This window comes from Salmo salar, chromosome 09, assembly GCF_965601325.2.
Source record: "Salmo salar chromosome 09, fSalSal1, whole genome shotgun sequence".
NCBI lineage: Eukaryota > Metazoa > Chordata > Actinopteri > Salmoniformes > Salmonidae > Salmo > Salmo salar.
In genome coordinates, this window is record NC_138299.1 from 2,203,345 (window position 1) to 2,216,297 (window position 12,953).

Sequence of the window (12,953 nt, forward strand, 5' to 3'; positions counted from 1 at the left end):
AGGAACTTGACAAAAAAACATATTTTCTTGGTATTTCATTACTTTAACAGAACGTTTCCTAAAAGTTCAGACATGGTAACATTTAATAAAATTATTGGTAATATCCTATGAGCATTCTCCAACTGGTTTGACATTGGGAATGTTCTCAAATAGTTCAGAGAATGTTACAAATTAATGTTCTTCTGTGGGAAGTACAGTACTGCAGGTTTTCTCTGGGTTTATTAAACGTCATGTTATCAGAACATTAAAAAAACATTAGTAACGTTTAAAGAACATTCAATTTTTTTTATTTAAAAACATAGAACACAAAAAAAGCATCAACAAAACTCTCTCTATTGTCTCTCTTGTTAAGTGTGTTCAGGTGTGTTGGCCACACCCACTAATTGAATACACTAAAATAAACAGCTTTGTATGAGTAAAAAACAAAATGGCATGCTATCTCCATCCTGGTGGCCAGTGGAATAATTCCATGGATAGAAGATCATAGGTTTGGATCGCACTGATGCTGTGCCACAAAAAAAAAAGAAAGCAAATTCATTTCCATGTGTCCTATCTGTGCTTGGAGTTTTTCAAAAGTTAACCTAAGCCAGCAGTGTTTTATTACTCAGAACATTATTTAATTACCTTCAAATAAACTATCATTTCCATTCTCAAAACGCTAATTAAACCTCCCTGGGATGTGTGTATACCTGTATGTGTGTGCATGCGTGTGTGCATACACATGTACGTGTGTGTATCTGTCTGTGCCTGTTTGTGTGACACATCAGTTACCTTTAGTGGGTCCCCTCCTGTTAGTCATGGCGTTTTGCTCCTCAGAGATGTTGAGGCGGCGCACCACGTCGGCCAGCGCTGACTTGAGCAGCTGGATCTCGTCCTCCTGCATCTGGACACGCTGCTCCAGGGAGGCAATGCGGTCCATGACCTCCATGCTGCTGGCTGCCGACGCACTGTCATCTGGGGATGGGAGAGAAAGACACAATTAATATGGGTTGGACACAAATTTAGCATGGAATGAGCACACATACCATGGGTTGAACACACACAAATACACTGGTGGTCTTGCCTGAGCTCTCGTATCTCACAGGCTCAATGGATGTGGAACACCTACAGTGTTGCAATATGTACAATTTGCAGTAGTATCTGTAGAAATATTGATTATGGCTTTCTCTCTGTGTCCTTGAATGATTTTGGTTTTAGCGTCGCTCCTCAAACACAATGGGCAAATGCTTTCTGTACAAGACATTTTTATTAATGAGCTCTCTGTCATGTCTGTCTTTCTGTCTATAGTACATGTCCATACCTCTGTAAGTCCATCTATTATCCTCCCGGCCTGTTTGTCTGTCTGTCTGTCTGTCCATCTGTCTGTTCAAATGAGCTTAACACCACCATAGTAACCATGTCCAATGTATTGGCCTAGTCCAGGGGTCTGCTCTGCTGAGACTTTGAAGTCAGTGAGATTAAATATTAATGGGAATCAGTGTTGTGTTACCCTGGAGATTGATAACAACCGCCCTATGAATTATGCAGAGGGATGAAGCAGCTGGTAATAAGGCAACCAAAATAGTGTTTTTATCTGTGTTGAATTAAGTCGAGACAGAGATTCTTATAAATAAACAAAATATGGAAACGTTAAATCTCAGTCTCAATCTAATATGGCTGGTAATGTAATGGTAAATATAATAGGTGCACGCATTAAGGAGAGCATTACCAATTAAGCATATAGACAGTGTAGAGATATATGTTCGGTCATACGGTTTTTGCATTTTTAATCTGGACTAAATATATCTAAATGAGCGGGTTGCTAATGACCAAATACTCCAACCCTTTTGCTGTACACACACACACACACACACACACACACACACACACACACACACACACACACACACACACACACACACACACACACACACACACACACACACACACACACACACACACACACACACGCAGTCACCCCCCCCCCACACACAAAGTCACCCCCCCATCCCCCCAACCCCGCACCGAACCAATGCCCTCCCGTGGCCTCCAGTCACCCCACTTTAAATTCACTTGGCATCTCTAAAGTAATGATTGCAGCCATTACTGTACCCTCTTGATTAATGCTCCATTGGAGAGATAGGCCAGGCTAAACCACTTAATGCAATACCACTTCATACTGGCCCATACTGCCAGATAGCCTTGACTACATGGTTAGATAGATAGATCTGGGAATTAACATCAAGATCAAGATGGTGTGGTCTTCTTTCATGGCTTGTCCATTTCAATTGGATCTGCACTACTGTCATCCACTGAGTAGCTAGGTTAGATTCTGCATGCTGAATCAATCACAATGACAAATATTTACAGAGGAAGAAGCCTATCTTACTTACTGGGCTTTTAAATATACAGTACTCAAACAAATGGTCGCCTAACCCAATGTGAAGGCTTTTTTTAAGGTTATAAATGATTCATTTGATGGACCTTTTTTTAGATTAATCTGTAAAGCCAGAGCTGCTACTACAGCGATGTTCTCTAAGGAGTACAAAGCCCTAGTCTCAGTGCTAGCAGCTGCTTAGGGCTCGGTACGAGCATGGATACAATGACTGCCTGTCATAGCCCTGATACCACTGCGATTGGTTAGCCGATTGTACCGCTCACTCATGTCACCTGGGCTCTCACTGGAATTGACTATTCCTTATACACACAACAGGCTGCTGAATAACAGAGAATAAGTCAGGCAATTGAATCAGAGTAAACACACCTTGGTGATATACCTCATGTTGTTCTCCTCCGTGAAAGATGACAGTACATTCATTGTTTCTCAATATCCAGCCCACGGACCGATACCGTTCCCTGTGATGATGCTGACCAGTTCCTGAGAAGGTTAGCTGACACTGATTTAGGCTCTTCTCAAGTGATATTTGTAATGTAAGCTGTCCCCAAGGAGGAAGGACCATTGCCAGTAGCGTCCCACCTGGCCAACATCCGGTGAAATTGCAGAGCGCGAAATTCAAACTACAGAATTGTAAATATTTAACTTTCAGAAAATCACAAGTGTAATACATCAAAATAAAGCTTGACTTCTTGTTCTCCGCTAACATCAAGGCGGTGACCCGATCCTGTAGGTTCATGCTCTACAACATTCGCAGAGTACGACCCTGCCTCACACAGGAAGCAGCGCAGGTCCTAATCCAGGCACTTGTCATATCCCGTCTGGATTACTGCAACTCGCTGTTGGCTGGGCTCCCTGCCTGTGCCATTAAACCCCTACAACTCATCCAGAACGCCGCAGCCCGTCTGGTGTTCAACCTTCCCAAGTTCTCTCACGTCACCCCGCTCCTCCGCTCTCTCCACTGGCTTCCAGTTGAAGCTCGCATCCGCTACAAGACCATGGTGCTTGCCTACTGAGCTGTGAGGGGAACGGCACCTCCGTACCTTCAGGCTCTGATCAGGCCCTACACCCAAACAAGGGCACTGCGTTCATCCTCCTCTGGCCTGCTCGCCTCCCTACCTCTGAGGAAGCACAGTTCCCGCTCAGCCCAGTCAAAACTGTTCGCTGCTCTGGCACCATGAGGGAACAAGCTCCCTCACGACGCCAGGACAGCGGAGTCAATCACCACCTTCCGGAGACACCTGAAACCCCACCTCTTTAAGGAATACCTGGGATAGGTTAAAGTAATCCTTCTAACCCCCCCCCCCCCCCCCTTAAAAGATTTAGATGCACTATTGTAAAGTGGTTGTTCCACTGGATATCATAAGGTGAATGCACCAATTTGTAAGTCGCTTTGGATAAGAGCGTCTGCTAATTGACTTAAATGTAAATGTAAATGTAATCCAGCCGCTGTGTCAGATTTCAAAAAGGCTTTATGGCGAAAGCACACCATGTGATTATCTGAGGACAGCGCCCCGCAAACAAAAGCATGAAAAACATATTTCAACCAGGCAGGTGCACCACGAAAGTCAGAAATAGCGATTTAATAAATGCCTTACCTTTGATGATCTTCTTCTGTTTCCACTCCAAAAGGTCCCAGATACATCATAAATGTTCCTTTTGTTCGATAATGTCCTTCTTTATATCAATAAAAACTCAGTTTAGCTGGCGCGCTTCAGTCAATAATCCACCCAGTTTCCCTCCATCAAAATGCATACAAAATGAATACCAAACGTTACTAATAAACTTTTCCAAACAAGTCAAACAACATTTATAATCCGACCTTAGGTACCCTAATACCTAAATAAATGATCAAATTTAAGACGGAGAATCGTTATTGTCTTTACCGGAGAAAAATACCAAAGAACAGCCAAAATGGGATCCACCTAGAAAAACAACAATTTCTGGCAAATTTTTCCAAAAACAAGCATGAAACTCTTTCTAAAGACTGTTGACATCTAGTGGAATCCCTAGGAACTGCAATCTGGTAGGATTTCACCTTATAATAAAAGTGACAGCGATTGAAAACAGTGGTAGGCTGAATTTTTTGGGGGATGGGGTGGTTTGTCTTCGGGGTTCCGCCTGCCATATCAGTTCTGTTATACTCACAGACATACTTTTAACAGTTTTAGAAACTTTAGAGTGTTTTCTATCCAAATCCAAATTTCATCCGGATGTGAAAATACTGCTTAACCAAGAGAGGTTAAGCAGACAGCACATGAGAAAAGAATGCACAAAATGTCTAAGTAAACCTATAGATGCTCTACATGAGAATACATGTTTAGTTACAGTAACCTCAATGTGGCCATGGATGTGTTACTCATTTTAAGGTTGAATGTTACATTATTTTTACTGTATTACAAAAGTAATATTGAATGGTGTTTGGTTGACAACACAACCAAATATCCACATTTAAAGGAGATGTATCTACTACTTGGGTAGATCCATCTGAGCAACTGGCTTAATCCCATTCTTTAACATTTGGTTGAGTTGGAGATGTGAATCCAACATATCATTTGTTACAACAAGTTTATAGGCTATTTATTGGGCTATTTCAAAAGTGATATTGAATTGTGTTTGGTTGTCATTGCAACCAAATATCAACATTTGAAGGAGATTTTCTTCTGCTTGGAGAGTTCCATCTGTGCCATTGACTAAGTCAGTTTGTCTTCAAATTAATAATTGAGATGTTGGATTCACGTCTCCATCTCAACTCAAAAATCTAAGTTGAAGAAAAGGATGAAATGAAATAAAAACTAACTTTAAATGCACTTGAAATAAAGTTTTATTTGATTTAGTCCCATTCTTTAACTTACATTTTTGGATGAGAAGGAGACGTGAATTCAACATCTCCTTCAAATGTTGAAATTTGGTTGCGTTGACAACCAAACACAATTCAATATCACAAATTATCACCCCAAAAAATGTTTACCCCCTTTTTCTCCCCAATTTCGATCTTGTTTTATCGCTGCAACTCCCCAATGGGCTCGGGAGGCGAAGATCGAGTCATGCGTCCTCCAAAACATGACCCTCCAAACCTTGCTTCGTAACATCCATCCACTTGACCCGGAAGCCAGCCAAACCAATGTGTCAGAGGAAACACCGTTCACCTGACGACCGAGGTCAGCCTGCAGGCACCCGGCCCGCCACAAGGAGTCGCTAGAGCGGGATGAGCCAAGTAAAGACACAAGTAAAGATTTTATTATTATTTGATGAAACATTGAATTTGGCCTTACTGCTATTAGACCATAGAAATGCATTGAATAACATATTCATGCATGGCAACAGGTAGTCAAAAAATAAATGAAAAGGAAGTATGTTTTTAAGTGTTTGTCTTATGTCTGAGAGATATAAGAAAGATCAGGAAATCATTTGTATAATTGTTTACCCATATTTAACCATTTTTTTGTCACTAAAGTACTTACATACAGTATATACTTTCATAGTTTGTTTTAACTGGTACTGGGCTACCTTCAGAGTCTTCAGAGTCTTGTGAAGCTTGTGGGTGTCCTAGAGCAAAACAACCGAGATGTATGTTTTTGTGAGAGTCTCACCTTTCGTTGGCGGGGTCATATTAGTGTGTAGCCCAAACTGTTTGGACACTACAGACAGAAGTTGGCAGATCAGCGGTATCGACTTGCAACAAGTCCTGTGACGCTTGTGGGGGCCATAGAGCAAAATAACACCATAGTGTTCGTGAGAGTCTCATCTTTCCATAGAGTGGTCATGTTAGTTTGTAGTCCAAACCATTCGGACACTACAGACATTTTCTTGAGAAGACCGATTTTCGGGATGTCTCCTGGTTGACAAACACCGCTGTAGCCATAGCTGCAGGAAGAAGGAATTTAAAAAATGTACATGAATACAATATATATACCAGTACCAGTCAAAAGTTTGGACACACCTACTCATTCAACGGTTATTGTAGAATAATAGTGAAGACATCAACACTATGAAATAACACATATGGAATCATGTAGTAACCAAAAGTGTTAAACAAATCAAAATATATTTTATATTTCAGATTCTTCAAAGTAGCCACCCTTTGCCTTGATGTCAGCTTTGCACACTCTTGACATTCTCTCAACCAGCTTCACCTGGAATGCTTTTCCAACAGTCTTGAAGGAGTTCCCACATATGCTGAGAACTTGTTGGCTGCTTTTCCTTCACTCTGCAGTCCAACTCATCCCAAACCATCTCAATTGGGTTGAAGTCTGGTGATTGTGGAGGCCAGGTCATCTGACGCAGCACTCCATCACTCTCCTTCTTGGTCAAATAGCCCTTACACAGCCTGGAGGTGTGTTTTGTGTCGTCTTTACGTAGGTTGGGGTTTCCTGTTTCCGGTCACAACTTGCAGACTTGTTTACGCTGCTGTGCGTTTTGTTGCCGATCTTACTTTGCTACCTGACGGTTTTTTACTTTTTCATTACCGTATATTTTTACTTTTTCCCTCACTCAACTTTTTTCATTCAACTTTTTCACCCCGGAGGTTTTATCTGGACATGGTTCGTCAGGACTTCAAACAGCCGAAGCTAAGTAACATTAACATGATGCCTTCTAATTGCAGTCGTTGTACTTATAATATACAGGAGAACGATCGCCTTACGGCAAGGATAGCTGTGCTGCAAGCCCAGCTTCAGACGCAATCATTAGGCAAGGGTAATTTCAGTGTAGGAAAGGATGAAACAGCGTCTGTGCCACCAGTAAGTACAGATAGTAACGTTAGTATAAACCCCCTCGCACGGTCCCCGCAGCCGGACAACTTTCTCATGGCTTCTGGAGGGAAACGCTGCAGGAATGCTCAACCGGTGTCGCTTATTCAGCCGACAGAAACTTTCAACCGGTTCTCCCCATTAAGCGAGTCGGAGTCGGAGGCCAAGACTTCTCTGGTCTCTACTCCTCCCGTTGTGGGGTCTGAGACGCTGACGGCTCCCACCATTAGCTCTGACAAATTGAAAACCCTAGTCATTGGCGACTCCATTACCCACAGTATTAGACTTAAAACTAATCATCCAGCGATTATACACTGTTTACCAGGGGGCAGGGCTACCGACGTTAATGCTAATCTAAAGACGGTGCTGGCTAAAGCTAAAACTGGCGAGTGTAGAGAGTATAGAGATATTGTTATCCACGTCGGCACCAACGATGTTAGGATGAAACAGTCAGAGGTCACCAAGAGCAACATAGCTTCAGCGTGTAAATCAGCTAGAAAGATATGTTGGCATCGATTAATTGTCTCTGGCCCCCTCCCAGTTAGGGGGAGTGATGAGCTCTACAGCAGAGTCTCACAACTCAATCGCTGGTTGAAAACTGTTTTCTGCCCCTCCCAAAAGATAGAATTTGTAGATAATTGGCCCTCTTTCTGGGACTCACCCACAAACAGGACCAAGCCTGGCCTGTTGAGGAGTGACGGACTCCATCCTAGCTGGAGGGGTGCTCTCATCTTATCTACGAACATAGACAGGGCTCTAACTACTCTAGCTCCACAATGAAATAGGGTGCAGGCCAGGCAGCAGGCTGTTAGCCAGCCTGCCAGCTTAGTGGAGTCTGCCACTAGCACAGTCAGCGTAGTCAGCTCAGCTTTCCCCATTGAGACTGTGTCTGTGCCTCGATCTAGGTTGGGCAAAATTAAAAATGGCGGTGTTCGCTTTAGCAATCTCACTAGTATAAAGACCTCCTCCATTCCTGCCATTATTGAAAGAGATTGTGATACCTCACATCTCAAAATTGGGTTACTTAATGTTAGATCCCTCACTTCCAAGGCAGTTATAGTCAATGAACTAATCACTGATCATAATCTTGATGTGATTGGCCTGACTGAAACATGGCTTAAGCCTGATGAATTTACTGTGTTAAATGAGGCCTCACCCCCTGGTTACATTAGTGACCATACCCCCCGTGCATCCGGCAAAGGCGGAGGTGTTGCTAACATTTACGATAGCAAATTTCAATTTACAAAAAAAAAAACAATGACGTTTTCGTCTTTTGAGCTTCTAGTCATGAAATCTATGCAGCCTACTCACTCACTTTTTATAGCTACTGTTTACAGGCCTCCTGGGCCATATGCAGTGTTCCTCACTAAGTTCCCTGAATTCCTATTGGATCTTGTAGTCATAGCAGATAATATTCAAATTTTTGGTGACTTTAACATTCACATGGAAAAGTCCACAGACCCACTCCAAAAGGCTTTCGGAGCCATCATCGACTCAGTGGGTTTTGTCCAACATGTCTCTGGACCTACTCACTGCCACAGTCATACTCTGGACCTAGTTTTGTCCCATGGAATAAATGTTGTGGATCTTAATGTTTTTCCTCATAATCCTGGACTATCGGACCACCATTTTATCACGTTTGTAATCGCAACAAATAATCTGCTCAGACCCCAACCAAGGAGCATTAAAAGTCGTGCTATAAATTCTCAGACAACCCAAAGATTCCTTGATGCCCTTCCAGACTGCCTCTGCCTACCCAAGGACGTCAGAGGACAAAAAACAGTTAACCACCTAACCGAGGATCTCAATTTAACCTTGCGCAATACCCTAGATGCAGTTGCACCCCTAAAAACTAAAAACATCTGTCATAAGAAACTAGCTCCCTGGTATACAGAAAATACACGAGCTCTGAAGCAAGCTTCCAGAAAATTGGAACGGAAATGGCGCCACACCAAACTGGAAGTCTTCCGACTAGCTTGGAAAGAAGAGCCCTCACTGCTGCTCGATCATCCTATTTTTTCAACTTAATTGAGGAAAATAAGAACAATCCGAAATTTCTTTTTGATACTGTCGCAAAGCTAACTAAAAAGCAGCCTTCGCAAATGGAGGATGGCTTTCACTTCAGCAGTAATACATTTATGAACTTCTTTGAGGAAAAGATCATGATCATTAGAAAGCAAATTACAGACTCCTCTTTAAATCTGGGTATTCCTCCAAAGCTCCATTGTCCTGAGTCTACACAACTCTGCCAGGACCTAGGATCAAGGGAGATACTAAAGTGTTTTAGTACTATATCTCTTGACACAATGATGAAAATAATCATGGCCTCCAAACCCTCAAGCTGCATACTGGACCCTATTCCAACTAAACTACTGAAAGAGCTGCTTCCTGTGATTGGCCCTCCTATGTTGAACATAATATACGGCGCTCTAACAACCGGATGTGTACCAAGCTCACTAAAAGTGGCAGTAATAAAGCCTCTCTTGAAAAAGCTTGATCCAGAAATTATAAAAAACTATTGGCCTATATCGAATCTTCCATTCCTCTCAACATTTTTTGAAAAAGCTGTTGCACAGCAACTCACTGCCTTCCTGAAGACAAACAATGTATACGAAACGCTTCAGTCTGGTTTTGGACCCCATCATAGCACTGAGACTGCACTTGTGAAGGTGGTAAATGACCTTTTAATGACGTCAGACCGAGGCTCTGCATCTGTCCTCGTGCTCCTAGATCTTAGTGCCGCTTTTGATACCATCGATCACCACATTCTTTTGGAGAGATTGGAAACCCAAATTGGTCTACATGGACAAGTTCTGGCCTGGTTTAGATCTTATCTGTCGGAAAGATATCAGTTTGTCTCTATGAATGGTTTGTCCTCTGACAAATCAATTGTAAATTTCGGTGTTCCTCAAGGTTCCAATTTAGGACCACTATTGTTTTCACTATATATTTTACCTCTTGGGGATGTCATTCGAAAACATAATGTTAAATTTCACTGCTATGCGGACGACACACAGCTGTACATTTCAATGAAACATGGTGAAGCCCCAAAATTGCCCTCGCTAGAAGCCTGTGTTTCAGACATAAAGAAGTGGATGGCTGCAAACTTTCTACTTTTAAACTCGGACAAAACAGAGATGCTTGTTCTAGGTCCCAAGAAACAAAGAGATCTTCTGTTGAATCTGACAATTAATCTGGATGGTTGTACAGTCGTCTCAAATAAAACTGTGAAGGACCTCGGCGTTACTCTGGACCCTGATCTCTCTTTTGAAGAACATATCAAGACTGTTTCAAGGACAGCTTTTTTCCATCTACGTAACATTGCAAAAATCAGAAACTTTCTGTCCAAAAATGACGCAGAAAAATTAATCCATGCTTTTGTTACTTCTAGGCTGGACTACTGCAATGCTCTACTTTCCGGCTACCCGGATAAAGCACTAAACAAACTTCAGTTAGTGCTAAATACGGCTGCTAGAATCCTGACTAGAACCAAAAAATGTGATCATATTACTCCAGTGCTAGCCTCCCTACACTGGCTTCCTGTTAAGGCAAGGGCTGATTTCAAGGTTTTACTGCTAACCTACAAAGCATTACATGGGCTTGCTCCTACCTTTCTTTCCGATTTGGTCCTGCCGTACATACCTACACGTACGCTACGGTCACAAGACGCAGGCCTCCTAATTGTCCCTAGAATTTCTAAGCAAACGGCTGGAGGTAGGGCTTTCTCCTATAGAGCCCCATTTTTATGGAATGGTCTGCCTACCAATGTGAGAGACGCAGACTCAGTCTCAACCTTTAAGTCTTTACTGAAGACTTATCTCTTCAGTAGGTCCTATGATTAAGTATAGTCTGGCCCAGGAGTGTGAAGGTGAACGGAAAGGCTGGAGCAACGAACCGCCCTTGCTGTCTCTGCCTTGCCGGTTCCCTCTCTTTCCACTGGGATTCTCTGCCTCTAACCCTTTTACAGGGGCTGAGTCACTGGCTTACTAGTGTTCTTCCATGCCGTCCATGGGAGGGGTGCGTCACTTGAGTGGGTTGAGTCACTGACGTGGTCTTCCTGTCTGGGTTGGCGCCCCCCCTTGGGTTGTGCCATGGCGGAGATCGTTGTGGGCTATACTCGGCCTTGTCTTAGGACGGTAAGTTGGTGGTTGGAGACATCCCTCTAGTGGTGTGGGGGCTGTGCTTTCGCAAAGTGGGTGGGATTATATCCTGCCTGTTTGGCCCTGTCCGGGGGTATCATCGGATGGGGCCACAGTGTCTTCTGATCCCTCCTGTCTCAGCCTCCAGTATTTATGCTGCAGTAGTTTATGTGTCGGGGGGCTAGGGTCAGTCTGTTACATCTGGAGTATTTCTCTTGTCTTATCCGGTGTCCTGTGTGAATTTAAATATGCTCTCTCTAATTCTCTCTTTCTCTCTTTCTCTCTTTCTGTCTTTCTCTCAGAGGACCTGAGCCCTAGGACCATGCCTCAGGACTACCTGGTATGATGACTCCTTGCTGTCCACAGTCCACCTGGCCGTGCTGCTGCTCCAGTATCAACTGTTCTGCCTGCGGCTATGAAACCTGACCTGTTCACCGGACGTGCTTGTTGCACCCTCGACAACTACTATGATTATTATTATTTGACCATGCTGGTCATTTATGAACATTTGAACATCTTGACCATGTTCTGTTATAATATCCACCCTGCACAGCCAGAAGAGGACTGGCCACCCCTCATAGCCTGGTTCCTCTCTAGGTTTCTTCGTAGGTTTTGGCCTTTCTAGGGAGTTTTTCCTAGCCACCGTGCTTCTACACCTGCATTGCTTGCTGTTTGGGGTTTTAGGCTGGGTTTCTGTACAGCACTTTGAGATATCAGCTGATGTAAGAAGGGCTATATAAATACATTTGATTTGATTTTGATTTGATTTAACATGCAGGGTGGATCAGAGATGACCTGTGTAAAAGAGGAAAGTAGGAAAGAAAGGAGGAAAACGGAGAGAGAGATATAGATTCTAGATGATCAAGGGGCTAACTACCCTCCTGGGACCCCACTACATGTCCTTGGAGGACTACCCAAGCATCCTCCTGACATCTGCCAAATCCTTCCTCAGGTCAAACAGCGGTCAACATGTTAAAGCGTTCGCGAACACCCCCTCTCCCACCCTGCCGGTTTGGGGGTTTAATAAGGAACTGGTCGGTTTTGACCTCCCAAGACGAACGTGAGGAAGCCGGGAACTCAAGGCTAGGTCACCTCACAGATGGATATTGGTGCGTCTGGAGAGATGAAATAGATAAGGGAAGCATTATGTGGTGTTTAAAAGGTCTGGCTGAAGGGATACAACAAACAGGTAATCGGTTTGATGATGAAAACCAAGAGAGGCTGACAGGCTGTCCTTGGAACCACTTAATTTTGGCATCTGTCCCCCATAGAGCGGCTAAAGCCAAAAGGCCAAAAGCCAGGAAACCCTATTAGCATGCAAAGTGCACCTTGCATGTGCATATCTTTAATACAGTGCCAGGAGCACAATTAATTGTCCCCCACCCATTCTGTCAAACCGCTCTGTCTGTACAAGGAGCCATAAACCTGAGCCAGTAGCAAGCACAGGGGAGATTGGCGGACTGTTGTTAAAGCTACTGTATATAGGCTATTAGGCTAATCCCCCAATCTCAGCCAGAGGAGTCAAAAGATGTGTGCTCTCTGAGGCAGAACCCTCCACAGCAGACTCCTATTCCCAACACTACCACAAACATGATAATATACAGTGGCTTGCAAAAGTATTCACCCCCTTGGAATTAAAATGGATATGTTGCGGATTTGTATCATTTGATTTACACAACATGCCTACCA

The 12,953-nt window shown here is 43.3% G+C and overlaps 1 protein-coding gene across 4 annotated transcripts in view; it reads right to left on the bottom strand.

Moving 5' to 3' along the window:
* The window catches only part of LOC106610626 (echinoderm microtubule-associated protein-like 1), a 111,283-nt gene that overhangs the window by 49,799 nt on the left and 48,531 nt on the right, over nt 1-12,953 (bottom strand). For all 4 annotated transcript variants that reach the window (XM_082955598.1, XM_082955597.1, XM_014210046.3 and 1 more), the window contains exon 2: nt 772-954. In XM_082955598.1, coding sequence (XP_082811724.1) covers nt 772-954 — 183 coding nt within the window. The remainder of the gene's footprint in view (nt 1-771; nt 955-12,953) is intronic.